The sequence below is a fragment of the Panicum hallii genome, chromosome 8 (assembly GCF_002211085.1).
Source record: "Panicum hallii strain FIL2 chromosome 8, PHallii_v3.1, whole genome shotgun sequence".
NCBI classification, from domain to species: domain Eukaryota; kingdom Viridiplantae; phylum Streptophyta; class Magnoliopsida; order Poales; family Poaceae; genus Panicum; species Panicum hallii.
In genome coordinates, this window is record NC_038049.1 from 34,890,750 (window position 1) to 34,905,541 (window position 14,792).

A 14,792-nucleotide genomic window follows, 5' to 3' on the forward strand; every position below is an offset into this window, starting at 1 on the left:
AGCACGTACCGGGACTACCGGGTTTAATATTATTTTCTGTGAAAAGTTAAGTTGGTTCTTGATAATTTAGATGTGGGTTAACCCATGGCGCATCATTGGTGCGAGCGCGAGTTAATTCTCATTTTCATGATAAGGACCGACAGTTTCGTTTAAAATGATATTAAATTGGGCGGTTGTCACACACGTGGCGATGGAGGGGGGTCGCCGGATTTGATGCCCGATGTGCCAAAAATCGCGTAGATGTGTGCAGCAGAGGACCCGCGACGTGGGGAAGCGAATTAGGGGCGCGTAGAGTTCGGCTCCAGAGACGGCTGGCGACGGAAGGTAGGGGCAGCGGGGTCCCGCGTGCAAGTGGGGAAATTTAAAGGACCAAGGGCTCCCGCACTCCCACCTGCTTTTGCCAAAGTTTCGTCATTGTCTAATCGAAAAAGAAAGTGGGTCAAATAAAGGTCTGCACCTTTTCCATTGTTATTAGTATAACATACAGAATGAATGGTGGAGGAGCAGAGCGACACCGGAAGATGACCATGAATCAGGGATGGCTGGCTGCCGGAGGCGGAGAAGATGGCCACCCTTCCAACACGAAGAAGCTCGATGAGTTACCAGAACGGTTCATTAACCGCTACGTTCTCGTGCTGACAGTCGCACTCATGACCGTCAGAGGCCTGGGCGTCTTGGCGTTCGCGTGGTCTACAGTCGTCCTCCTTGGTGGCTTCGTCACATTGCTGGGAAGGCTGGATTTCTGGTTCATCACGTTGATTAGCTTCGCCCAGTCAGCCAGGTATGTTGGTAATTGCTTTCGGTTCTCTATCCGTGCTATGCCCAGTTCTTTGCACGACACAGATTATACTTGATCTTTCGTTGTCTTTTTGTTCTTTTCGAGTTAAGTGTATGGCCAGTATTTAAACTTGTTCGACTATATCGCTTAGATCCATATACTCTTAAATTGTAGATGTAGCTACCTAATTAGCCTATGGCGTCACTTAGTTCTCTATATTCTGAAAACGCGAAGATCACCCTCTAAATTTGGCTTCGGGTGTTACTTAGATCCTTATACTCTCAAAATGCAGTGTCATCCCGATCAAATTGGTAAAACTTATAACTTTTGCAGTTGGTGATTTAACTATTGTGAAATAAAGTGAATTTCAGCTCACCGTGTGTAAAAGAATATTCATGAGCATTTGGAAGCTTGAGTAACTTGTAGTTACTCATTATAATGAAGAGTTCACCTTTGTATTTACCCCTAGAAAGCTGTAGACAAGATATGTACGAGTGAAGCATCGACTTTTAGCGACACCTATATGTATGAGTTTCTTTGTAATACTTAAGCTGCAATATTATACTGTGTTACTATGCAATATTTATTTATGCATTTTCAGCTTCCAAATATGTGTTACAATATACTACTATCTTTGTAACATTTTTAGACGTAATGTCAATTTTGTGTCATTATAATCATTTTCAATAACAAGGTTTTACGGAACAAGTGTCATGTCTTACAACTTTAATTATAATACATAGTTCTGTGTTACTATCAATAATAATATTTGTGTTTTGTACACTACTACAGAATTAATCTTTGCAAATAGGATTTCACCGACGGTTTGAACCAAACCGGCTGTGATAGACTATCACCGCCGGGTCCCTTTGGAGCCGACGGTGATAATGGACATTACTATCAGGTTGTATTACGACCAGGCAGTGATACCGAGGCATCACGCCAGTTCGTAATATGCCCCGACGGTGATGCCTTCCCAACCCTATATGTATTTCCCTCTTCCTTCCCACGGCGCTCCGCTCCTCCCCCTCCCCTCCCCTCCTCACCCCCTCCGGTTCCCCTTCCTTCCCATGGCGCTCCCCTCCTCCCCTCCCCCTAGCCGCCGCCTCCCTCCTCTCTGCGGCAAGCGGGACCGCGGTGCCATGGCGCAGCTACATGGGGCCACGGCTTCGGGGCGGCATGGCGCAGCTACATGGGGCCACGGCTTCGGGGCGGCATGGCGCAGTGCGCTGCACACGAGGGGGGCTGCGCGAGCGAGCGGCGTAGCGCGCGGGGCCGATGACCTGGCTCGCGGGGGGCGGCGCGGCCATTAGATCTACACGACTCGCGGCGCAGGCAGTGGGCCAATGGTGTGGCAAGCGGGCAGATAGCGTGGCGAGCAGGCCGTGGCACGGCCAGCGGTGCAGCGAGCAGGCCAGCGGCACGGCTCGCAGGTGGGGGCGGCAGTGGATCCGCGCGCAAGCATGGCGGCGGTACAGCCAGTGGGGCGACAGCGCAGCGAGGAGGGCAGCCGGCCAGCGGGGCTAGCCCTGTTTTTTCTTTTTCTTTTTTGTTTTGTGACAAGAGCAGCCGGTTCTAGATCCGACGGTGATGCCCCAACCTATCATCATCAATATAAATCTAACACCTCCTAAAACCGGTGGCAGTGATGGGTATTTTGAACCGGTGGTGATGGTGGCACTGGAGCAGTGGTAGTAGTGACAAATTGAGAGAAACGAGGTAATGAAAGTAATGGCATGCTTCAAAGCACAGGATTTGATCCGAGCTTGCTTTATTGGTGGATGGCACTGCATTTGAGAGTAAGGGAATGTAGATGACACCCGAAACCAGATTCCGGGGTTCAGATTTGCATTTTTTAGACTATATAAACATAAAAGACACATCTGCAATTTAAGAGCATAGCGACTTAAGTGGCACAATCAAACAAATTTAAGGCATTTTATTATTTATCTTTTAACGAACATAAGCTACATATCCTATGACGATGTGCGTCACTGGAACTCTAACTGGGTTGTAATACGGCAGGATCTTCGGTGCTGTGGCGGACGAGCAGTACCTATATTTTGTTGAACTTTTGTCTCGTCCCATCATCGGAACTGCTAAGCGAATGCTGAACCAAGTATGTTGCGGAAACAAGAAGCAATCAGCTACCACACCACAGCGTAGCTACGAAGAATCAAATGAGGAACCTCGTGCCTGCTGCAATAGGTTTCCATCCCTTGGCATGAAGGATGCAACCACGATGCTGATCAAGATAGGGTTACCGATCCCATTGGTTCTCGTTGTACTTCACCCGGTGTTTGTCTTGTTCAACATAGTGGCCTCGTTCGTGCGCCTCTGGCGCAAGGACTACGGCCAGGAAGCTAACCTGAAACCAGCAGTGGTGATCTTCTACTCTCTAGCTTTCAGTCAGGGTGTGCTCTACCTGCTCTGGCTCATCCTTGATGTCGGGAAAGTGCTGCCAGTGAGACTAGTGGTCCAGAAGTATGGGTTTCACGGCACCTGGAGCACACAATATGTCCGCCGGTACCTTATTGACACCAAATTCAAGTGCCTCAAGGACCTGTCTGCTATCAAAGGAAGGAATCTGATCACATATGCGTCCGGCTTGCTGGATTCAGACTACATGAAGGACTACCTGTGCGGAGAAAGGATTCTGGTCTACTTTATCGAGAGAGAGATGCTTCCCAGGCAAGATCTGATCCGCTCGTCCAGGAAAAGGATTCAGAAACTGATCATGATGCTGTCGTGGACAGACGAACATTACCAAGAGATCAGACTGCTAGCCTCAAAGATCGTGGCGCATGTTGCTGGCCACGTCAGTATTGCTCAGTTTCCAGGGACTCTGGAAAGCGTCTCTTCCCTGCTCGATCCATCGGAGAACAACCATATCTTATTCCGCTCTTCATCATCACCAGACAGAAGGGGAAATGATGCTGATCACACCGTGCAAATCAAAATTGATGATGCACACGGCAGGCAGGAGTGCCAACTGATCGAGCATGGCCTCATTATCCTACACAAGTTCACCTTGGACACAAACAATTGCATAGAAATGTGTAAATCTGATGTTCTGATCATGCATATCTTGGCGTGGATCTGTTCTAAACCATTCATCCCAGTCAATGAGCAGGCTGAGTGGATAGACATACTGACACGGTCCTTCAAAGTGTTGAACCAGCTCACAAGTGTTCGTGGACAGGCTGGAAATGAGGTGCGTAAAAAAGTCAAGTTCGAATTGGAACCATCATGGATCAATGGCTATGGGAGTCACCCTGAGATACAAATGCTAGCCATAGACCTTCACATGCAGGTTTTCCTCAAGCATTTCGAGGAGCCTCAAGAATTCATAATTAACAATTCGAACTCTGATAAACACAAACAAAACAAACCCAGCCCGAAGTCTGACAAAAGGGAGAACTTCCTTATGGTAATTTTGAACATCTTCCTCTCCTATAAAGACATGGAAAACGAGGGAATAGGTTCAGTTGCCTCACGGAAGGTTCAAGTGAAAGCTGGGGAAGCAATCGCTATGGTCTCGGCAGAAGAAAAGAATTATGAAGCTATGTTGAAGGTGAAAGGAGATATTGTTATAGAACTTTACCATATAATTTTTTCGAAGACTGAAATAGAATACAGAGCCATCGCGGCAGATATATTTAAGCGTTTTTACGCCAACGCTGTTAGGGAACCTAAGGAAGTACTTCAAAAGGTAATCACACTATCTATTCTGAATATATTTGTATTCTATACTTTGCATTCCATTAGTGAAGATGTACAAAGCTTTTGCATAAACCATGGTGAATATATACAATATACACAGGTACTCTAACGTTCATGGATCGCCTTTCTCTTGTCCAATTGAAAAATGATCTTCTCGTGCACTTCTGTTAAATAATTCTAATCTCTGTGTGCATTATCCGTCAGTAAAATCCACTAATCTGTTTATTAATTCACTAAGATGTTTATGCTACTGCAGGTGCTCGATCTACTTCAGACCAGTATGGAATCAGAAACATTAGGGAATGGTGATCTGCCAGTTTATCCTGATTCTAGCAAGCATCCTGATTCAAAGTGTAATCAGCAGAATTATGTTAAGAGACTGCAGGCAGCCTTGCTGCGCATAATTTGCGTAATACATCGTAGTCGACAAATCACAGCAAAGGATTTAGTTGACGTGGTTGGTTCTGTTTCATACAAATCTTGTTATGTGGGGCTTCTCAAGGAGTTGGTAGACAGGAATAAAAGGGGAACCACTGCTTACCCTATAGAGATCGTAAAGTGGGCTGCAATGATAGTTGATTTGATGATACAGAGCAAAACCGAGTTAGTGCAACAAATAAGGGAGGAGGGGATTGTTGACTCGCTGATTGAGGCATCCAACATCATGTCAGGTGTCGATAGCTGGACGATATTCCGTCATATTCATCGACGGGGGGTTGTGTGGAATCAAACCTTAGCAGAAATTGTGAAAGACATTAAAAACAGAACCTACTGAACTGCATAGAAGAATAAGCTGTGCTTCGGGAGCATGGAATTAGTCTTATGTTTGCCTTTCAGTTGCTTGTGTTAAAACTATTCGGTTTACTGTTATGTACTATTTATCGAAGGCTGATCCATTGTCATCGTCTGAAACTCTGCATTTGATACAGAGTAGTTCAGGGTGAACGCTAAGGATCAGTTCATCAGGCTATATGCCTGCATGATTTGGTGAACCTACAAAAAAATGTTAGGCATGTGCTGATCAAAATATTTTCCCTTGTACTGTTGTGCAAGTTTACTTGGAATAATATGATGTCACTTGCCTGCATAATAAACCATTTGGTTATATAAATATTTGTCCATAAGGTGTACTAATTATTTTTTTTATGAACACTAAGGGAGGACCCTACATGATCTTTTCGTATTTGTATACAGAGTTAAAATATGCAAAGGTTACTAAGCTTTGAGCCCAAGCTAACGCAAAATACATTACCAAGAATCTAAACGAGGCAGAACCAGTTGAATTCCTCATTGAAGGAAGCTTTCCATCTATCAAGATATAACTGAATTACAAGGGCACCAAATGCTCTAAGAGGCCACAGTCATGTAACATCCCGAAAATTCAAACAAGAAAATCCCAAAAATTCAAAACTACTTTTAAAATCTATTTGCATAAACTCATTTCATGAGCTCAATTCTTTCCAGATCAAATTTCCTTTCCTTGGCCCATATTGAGTCCTGACCCTGTTCGAACCAACCCTTCCTCATGGTCCAACTCAGCCCAGCCAAACATCTCTCTTCCTTCTTCCTCCCCGCAGTGCAGCTCATGCACAGCACCACTATCAGGAGAGGTTATGGGGGATCCTATATACATTCCGGAAGATGTGTAAGCTAGGCATCGCACAGCCCACCACGGCCCACTTCTTCCACGGTCACCCAAAATCAGCACAGCAAGTATTGTATTAGCAGCTGCAGGCCGGTCTCCTATTTTTTTACATATGAAGACACATGACACACGGTATGTAGGTATGTATGGTGTTCCTTTCTATTTTTTCTTTCCATTAGTAATTTGTCATTTTTGCTAAAGATAGTGCATGCAGCATGCATCCAATGTGAAATAGTAGATTATTCAACATTTGTATAAGTCAAGTTCAACATTTTAAATAAACTACAACATTTTATGTAATAATGTTGGAATAGTATGACTAAAATGTTGAAATGGTACGTCTAATTTGTTGGGCTTTTAAAAATATAAATAATATATGCAAATTGGATCTCATTTTATTATATAAATTGTCAACAACATCTAGGTTCAAACGGCATTTAAATTGGATATATGGTTTGGTAGTAATGGTCATTTGAATGTCCGGTTAACAAAGTAATTCAAGCAGCCTATGCAATTCAGGTGCGCTACTGCGTCTGGTTGGGCCGTGCTAGTGCCTTTCTTTCTTCCCGAGATTCCCCGCCAGCGGCCCGCTCGATTCATCACCGTTGGATGTATGTATGTGCACGGATCTTAAAGTGGAAGTTAGATAGCTTTTCCACATTCCGGAAGATATATAGGATTACTGGAGGTTACTTACTCTCGCCGTCTTGTGACAAAACTTTGATTTGTTGCTTGAAGCGTCCTGCTGTCGTGGGCCAGCAGGAGGTTATAGCCGGGCCAATAGTGCATGGTCCATCCGTCCTCTTCAGCTTGTGATTATTTGAACGGGAATATGCGGTTGCCACGTCCGAAAAAAGCAACGTGACGATGACGACTTTTCATGCACGATGGAAGCCCCTGGATTTTTAGAATCTAAAATCTAGAATCTGTGGGGCTTCCAAACAGGCCAGATTCAGCACCAAATTACAGAAGTCCGGATTTTGGATTCTTGAAATCCTAGAAGCTGGAACGTGGTTGCTTCCAGCTGATTCGGGTTAGTGAAATTACCTTTTGCCAATCACAATGCCATAAAAACACGCTAGTCTGCCATCTCTCCCGTGTCCGATCCCGCTCCATCTCACACGCAGATGACTCGTCTCCCCCGTCGAACCCCTGCTCCATCCCCCGCCGGCCCCTACTCCAACCCGCCCCATATGCTCGCTGACCTTCCCCATCCGTCTACGCACGCAGCCGGCCAGGAATCCGCCCGCTGCCGTCCATGAATCCCTGTCAAGCCGCTGCCCATCCCTGCCCCGACGCCGCTCCCCGCCCGTGTGGCCGCTCCTTTATCACACCCGATCTAGAAAAGGGAAACCGAATACATCTTATATGTGCGCCAGGATCAAGTTCCACACGTATGATAGAACATACAAGTGTATATCCGAAACAATATTATAACGAAAGAGAGTATCATAGTACTTTATTACATAACCGAAAATCTTAATCTTAAACAAATAAGTAAACATTTATAACTAGCAGCGGACTTCAACTTCACAGTCAGATGACTGGGAGACATACGCCTAGTACTCTTCGAAATCTTCTGGGAACTCTGGACAATTATCTTGTTCTGAGCAGCATTGGTTTTAATAAAGCAAGCGTGAGTACACTTATGGTTGGTACTCAGCAAGTGGAGTAAATTATATGACATGCAAGGCCATAATTAAGGAAAAGCTGACATGGTTTGACTGCGATAAGCATTTTTAGTTGATCAAGTTTTATTTAGCAAGCATTAACTAAATGTAAGTATATACCAACACTTAAATAAATAAAAGAGATAAGATAGCAATATTATGAACAAAGAACCTCAATTTAGATCATCTTTAAGTTCAATTATCATGTGAGGGTGCAAGCCGCTCTTAACCGTGAGCACGGCTGATATATCAGTTTTCACTCTGGAGAGGTTATACACTTTACCCACAATTTGTGTTTTTCTTGATGCCTAGGTTTGCAAGGCTCTTAAAAACTTCCAAGGTGAGTGGCAGGGATTCACTACGAGGCCTTTACAAAAATTTCCTAACTTACGACAATCCGCTAAGGTTTCAAGTCAAAACGGTCGTAACTCTCCCTAATGAGGCAGATGCCTTAACCAGGATCATATCACACTCTATAGAGGACCGAGTTATACCCCGACGATGCAACCCCTCTTTCCCTTTCAGTAAGATTATCATAAGCTAAAGTTTCTAATTAATTAGTCAAGACCAGAGCCATGTAGTATTGTGGTTGCACTGTTTTTCTGGGTCGTTCTCCATGTTCCAATTAATGCAATGATCTTAATTATCACCATAAAAGTATTCCAGAACAAGAGTAACCAGTGCAGCATGATTTCAGGTTATCCAACTAGTCTAAATAATAGCAACTTGCGTAGCTACAACATAAATATAATAACCCAGGTTTAATCAAGGAAGTTCAAAAGAAACTAGGCACGTCCTAAGTTTGGGATCCATCATATTCTAGACACATGCATGCATATAAAGTAAATGTGGGTATTTATAAAGTTATTAGGACTGAAGTATGATCAAGGACCACTTGCCTTCGTCAAAGAACTGCTGCTGCTCGAGAACGTCTTCAAAGCTTTGCTCTTGCAGACCCTCCAAATGTGCACCGTCTATCGTAACACCAAAGTACATAAAAATAAACAATACAATAAATAAGAAATAGTACACCAAACAATATAAACAGAGTAAAATAATATTATAAAGCTACTATATATGTCGCAAAGATCGCGTGAGCGCAAGAATTGATGAAAACGGAGTTAAAACGGAGAAGTTATGACTAAAACATGATTCTAGAGGCTTATTTGTAGAAGATTTAAAACTAGAAGGGCTCTGGACAAAGAAACCGAGGGCTAGAACATAATTAAACCTTAGATCTAGGGTTTAGATTGCAAAACAGAGAGGTTAGGGACGGCGGGTTCTATTTTAGAAAAGGATAGGGGCCTAAACAGAATAAAAAGGATCTATTCGTGAATACTTTTGAACTACCGTGGACTGCGGGTTAATTCCTATATAACTCAGGGGCTAAGTGCAAAATAGACTAGGTTTGACCGGTATCTGATTTACTTGACTCGGGTCGGCCTGAGATGGCTGGTGGCTCGGGCAGGGCGGCGCTGGTCACCGGCGGCGAGGGGAAACGGCAGCGGGTGGCGGCGGCTCTCCACATAAACACGTAAACGCGTTTTCGGACACGACTTAGGCTCGGGTTTGTCCTGGGAGCAAGAGAGCGAGGAGAGGAGCGCATGTAAGGGCTCGGGAAGAGCCGACGGTGGCCGAAGACGGCGGCCAGCAGCGAGACACAGCTCGAGGCCACGGCGAGCGATTTGCGCGCATGGGAAGGTGGGGAAACAGGGGATAACCGGCCGGTGATGATCCTTACCCCACGGCGGAGCTCCGGCGGCTTGCCGCGGTAGAGAAGCGGCGGAGCGGCCGAGGTGTGGAGGCGGCTGCGGTGGAAAAACTCTCGCGGCTTAGGGTTTCGGGCGAAGGCGGCAGCTGCGGCTTGGGGAAAACCCAGGGCACGAGGGCGGTGGCTTTATAGGGCGGCCAAGGCGCCTTGGCGTGCGGGCCCAAGATGTCGCACGGGCGGGGTGGCGTTGGACTGCGGCCGGACTTGGGCTCGAGTCTGAGCCTGGCGCGGGGAAAGGGAAAGCCCCGACAGGCGGGACCCGCCTGCCAGCGAGAGTGAGAGGGAAGGGAGAGGGAGGCACGGGCGGTTTGGGCTGGGGAGGGAGAGAGGAGGCTGGGCCGCGCGGAAAGAAGGAAAAGAAGAGGCCAGGCCAGCTGGGCCGGCTGGGCTGCGCGGGAAAGAGGGAAAAGAGAAGGAAAAAGAGAAGAGAGAGTGGGTCGGGCCCAAAGAAGAAAAGAGAGAGAAGAAAAAATGAAATGCTTTCAATTGCATTTGAAATTTGAATTTGAGATTTAAATTCAAATGGAAATCAAGCAAAAAAACAATGCAATGAGGCATGAAAATGCACAAGACCTATATTTCCTTATATTTTTTTTATGGTTAAGTAAATTACTATTAATTCATGGTAAATGCTCTAAAATCAAAATGATGGAATAAAAACCTTATGGAATCTAAAAGAAATCTAGAAAAAATTTATTTAGTTTTCTAATTTGAAAATTAGGGTGTTACAAACCTACCCCCCTTAAAAGGAATCTCGTCCTCGAGATTCGGCTGGGCTAGCAAAGAGTTGGGGAAATTCTGCCTGTAACTCATCCTCTCGTTCCCAAGTAGACTCATCCTCTGCATGGTGACTCCACTGAACCTTACACATTCGTATCCTCTTACTCCGGGTGATTCTCTCCAATATGTCCTGGATTTTCACCAGGTGCTCTATGTAAGTCAAATCCTCCTGCACATCCAACTCCTTCAGTGGCAACTGCTCCTCTGGTACCCTCAAGCACTTTTTCAGCTGTGACATGTGGAACACATTGTGCACATCCGATAGTCACGCAGGTAGCTCCAGCTGGTAAGCTACCTCGCCTTTCCATTCCAAGATCCTGAACGGGCCAATGTAACGAGGTGACAACTTCCCTTTGACCTTGAATCTGCGCAAACCTCCAATAGGTGACACTTTCAGATACACAAATTCTCCTTCTTCAAAAATCAACTCTCGTCGTCGAGTATCTGCGTAACTTTTCTACCTCGACTAAGCCACTTTCAAATTCTCACGGACATCCTGTACCTGTTGCTCGGCCTCTTTAATGATCTCAAGCCCGAACAACTAGCTTTCGCCTATCTCACTCCAATACAATGGAGTTCTGCACTTCCTGCCATATAATGCCTCAAACGGTGCCATCTTCAAACTGGCCTGATAAATGTTGTTGTAAGAGAACTCTGCAAACGGAAAACTCTTATCCCAGCTGCCTCCGTATTTCAGGGCACAAGCCCTAAGCATATCCTCCAATACCTGGTTTGTCCTTTCTGTCTGCTCATCAGTCTACGGATGATAAGCGGAGCTGAAATTCAACTTCGTGTCCATCGACTTATGCAACTTCTGCCAAAATTAAGATATGAACTGAGTACCTCTATCTGACACTATCTTCTTAGGTACCCCATGCAAAGACACAATTCGAGAGATATATAACTCTGCTAATCGTGCCCCTATGTAGGTAGTCTTCACCAGTATGAAGTGAGCTACTTTGGTCAATCGATCTACTATGACCCATATGGAATCATAACCATCTCGTGTGCGTGGCAATCCCACGATAAAATCCATACCAATTTCTTCCCATTTCCATTCTGGCACCTTCAATGACTGTAACAAACCGGCCGGTCTCTCATGTTTTGCCTTGACCCTCTGACACACATCGCACAGTGCCACATGAGCTGCAACATCACGCTTCATGTCATACCACCAATATCTCTCCTTCAGATCCTGATACATCTTGGTACTGCCCGGATGGATAGAATAAGCTGAGTCATGAGTTTCCTGCAAAATTTTCTCATAAAGATGATCCACATCGGGCACAAATTGTCACAACCCAAAGTTAACGAACATGATCAAAAAATTAAATAGCATCATGATGAGCATCATCTAAGCATAATGAAGCATCATGTGCATGTGATTAGCTTGAGTTAATTAAATTTCTTGCCTTGTTTAAGAGAGGGTTGTGAAGAAAGTTTAAATTTTGCTAAGTAGCTATGCTCCCAAAAATTTTATTTAAATACTAGATTTCAAATGGTGAGTTTTGAATATTTTTTCGAAATTTTTTGATGTTTATCCTGAGCCATAAAATTCTTGGAAATTGTGAAAACTACAGTTTTGTTTGAATTTTTGCGAGCAATCCTTAATAGCTTGTTGGTAATGTTTGGAGCCTGGGAAGAGCAATCAAAATTTTTGTGAATTTTTGGTAATTTTTGGAGCCAGGAAGTGCAAGTTTTTGAATTTAGAATTTGAATCGTTGTTTTTCTTTTTTTCACTCATCAGGGCCCACCCGTCAGCCTCCCACCTCCGCCTTCACCGCGCCCCGGCTTCGCCCGTTGGCCAGCCGCGCGGTGGCGCCACGCCGTCGGCCGCTGGCTGGGCCAGCGTGGCCGCGGGGCAAAGCTACCCCTGCCGCTCGCCCTTCTCCCCCTCCCTCCTCACTTGTTCATTCAGGCACCGCTCTCCTCCCCCGCGAAACCCTAGCCTCCACCTCCCGCCACCGCCACCGCCTCCTTCCTCATCTCCGCCGACCGCAGCGATTCGTCGCCATCGGTGAGTCCACTCCCGACCCCGCGCGCGTGTAGCACCTCCTGCATTCCCTTGCCCGATTCGAACCCTCACCCTCCTCCTTCCTCCCTTGCAGGGGCTCCTCGACGTCCGCCCCCGTCCGCCGCTGCCGCCGCCGCTCTTCACCGTGCCGCCTCCCGCCACCTTGTGTCGCCCGTCGGTGCCGCGGGTGAGCATCCCCGCCACGTCAGGCTCCTCCTGCGCGCTCCGCCCTCACCCCGTTCGCGCCCTTGGCCGCGTTCCCTCGCCTACCTAGCCTCCTGGGTGCCCGTAGCATTTTTTAGGGTTTTTGGCTTTGTTTTATTGAGCTGTGAACTTGTAAATTACATAACAATTTGTGTAGGCTTCCAAAAATTGTGAAACTTCTTTTGTTTGGTTCCTAGGTGATAGATCTGCATAGGAAAATTGTTGTTGTGCATGTTAATATCCTGTACACTTAGTTATGATTAATCTTTTACAAAGTGAATAAATTGCTTGATAAATGGTAGGATGCTCTAAAAATGCCAAATTAAATCTTGTTGGAATCCTGGTGAAATGTTCTGTCTAGTGGTACCACTTGTTCAAATGAATTTATGCTGTTTAAGAGGATTTTGGTTTGTTTAGTTGTTTTCTGCCTGCAAGTTTCTTTAATTCATAACTTTTGTTTGAAAGGTGATAAAATGTCAAAACCACTTCTGTTAGCTTTTTTTCATATCTATTTTCCCTAATAATTTCCTGAGAACTTATAGAAATGTTTAACATGTATCTTAAGATTTAACTTTTTTAAAGTTGCTGAAATTTGTGAATTTCATAAGTAATTCTAATAAAATGTTTGTGCTGCAAATCAAACTCCCATGAGTTCCTTAGGATGTCCCGTGTATGCAAAAATTAAACCTTGATTTATGCTTGCTAAATGAACTATTTTGAGCAATCCTCGTTTTCGGTCTTTATGTTTACGCGCATAGTCGGCGAGCTCTTTATCTAGCGTTCATGTGCTTCCCTATTAAGTGTAATATTCATTCCTCATTTCATCATATCATTTTCATATCATCAACATCATGCTAATGCATACATTTCATTCATGCATTATAGTGACCGAAACGTCGAAGAACAAGCCTGTTGTGCCTGCCGAGATCGTCGAAACCGAGGCGGGAGTTGAATTTGTTGTCGAGCCGGAAGAAAACCAAGGCAAGCAGCTAAGCATGATTCCTTGACCCACTTGACTGGATTTAGTTATCTTACTCGGGTATATGTGTTTATGATAAATATTATCTATTGCATCATCGATCCTATTTTCATACACCGACCTCCCTTGCTTTTATTTATCCATGTTCTTGACACTAGTAGTTAGTAACTAATCAATTAAATAAATGCTTAGCATGCTTAGAGTTGAGCCATAACTTGGAAGAAGTTGTTGGACCAGGATCACCTTGCACACTTCACAACTTGTTACCTTGCTTGCGCTTGTCCGGTTTTGGGAATGTTGAAAGTTCGTATCGGTCTAGTTGGAAAAATGGTTTCGTGGTTTGGGCGGAATGTAAGGCCTCAAGAAAGGAGTCTCGTAGGAATAGTCCGCTTGAATTGGTTAAGGACCATCCGTGGATGACCTAAGTTTTGAGCATGTTATCGTACTAACACATATCCAATCATGGTATGGATGAGCCGATCGATTACCTTCTAAGTTTTAATCTTTGATGCACAATCCTAGATGCGTGGCCATAGGGCTTTGTAGAGAGGCTTAGGGGTGTCCCCGGTGGACCTAGGTAACTCTCCGCGCAAGTTAGGCATGATGTTCAATGGTTGAGAATTGTCGGAAAAGGTTGATGCGAGTACCCCCTTGCCCAATGTGATCGGTTGGGTGAGTCGCATGGTCCTTGTGTCGTGTGGGTAAAGAAGTATACCCTTCCAATCTTAATTAACAAATTTGAATTGCCGCGCTCTTGGTTATGAGCAAGCTCATAATCCAATGAATTCTTCGTAGAAGTATCGATTGTGTTTGGACTTGGTTTATGTCACCTCATGATACTCATTTGATTTTGTAACTTAGTTAACTAAATGTTGAGGTGGTTTGGGCAAGATAATTAAGATGCTAGAAAGCTAGGTGTTGGATTGAGGAGCCCATGTTTATGCAAATTACTTAACCCTAAAGCCTCATCTTGTGAGCCTTCATTTGCATAATCCTTAGTTATTAATTAAATTGCGTAAGTCTTGTGAGTACCTTTGTACTCACGTTGCTTTATAAACTAAGTTGCAGGTGAGCCGGAAGTTGTGTTTGACCACTTCTACCCCGCCGACCCCGGTGCGGGTGAGGAGTAGGTCGATGCGGCCTTGATGGTGTCCTTGAGCAAGACTCCGTCATTTTATCATTTTTTTTGTTATCCGCTGCAAAATCGTTCTTTTGGGGATGACATGTT

General features: G+C 44.9%; 1 protein-coding gene across 1 annotated transcript; it reads left to right on the plus strand.

Annotated features, from left to right (window-relative positions):
• The first annotated feature begins 479 nt into the window (after positions 1 to 479).
• Positions 480 to 5,289, plus strand: LOC112903182. Its single transcript, XM_025972403.1, has 3 exons — positions 480 to 781; positions 2,804 to 4,490; positions 4,758 to 5,289. The coding sequence occupies exons 1-3, from the start codon at positions 489 to 491 to the stop codon at positions 5,274 to 5,276; spliced, it is 2,499 nt and encodes an 832-aa protein (XP_025828188.1). The 5' UTR covers positions 480 to 488; the 3' UTR covers positions 5,277 to 5,289.
• The last annotated feature ends 9,503 nt before the right edge of the window (positions 5,290 to 14,792 follow it).

Bases quoted from the DNA above. Each gene is read 5' to 3' on its own strand.
- LOC112903182 (XM_025972403.1), top strand. From the start codon at position 489: ATGAATGGTGGAGGAGCAGAGCGACACCGGAAGATGACCATGAATCAG. The intron at 782-2,803 runs GTATGTTGGTAA...GTAATACGGCAG, and splicing joins AGCTTCGCCCAGTCAGCCAG to GATCTTCGGTGCTGTGGCGG. The intron at 4,491-4,757 runs GTAATCACACTA...ATGCTACTGCAG, and splicing joins CTAAGGAAGTACTTCAAAAG to GTGCTCGATCTACTTCAGAC.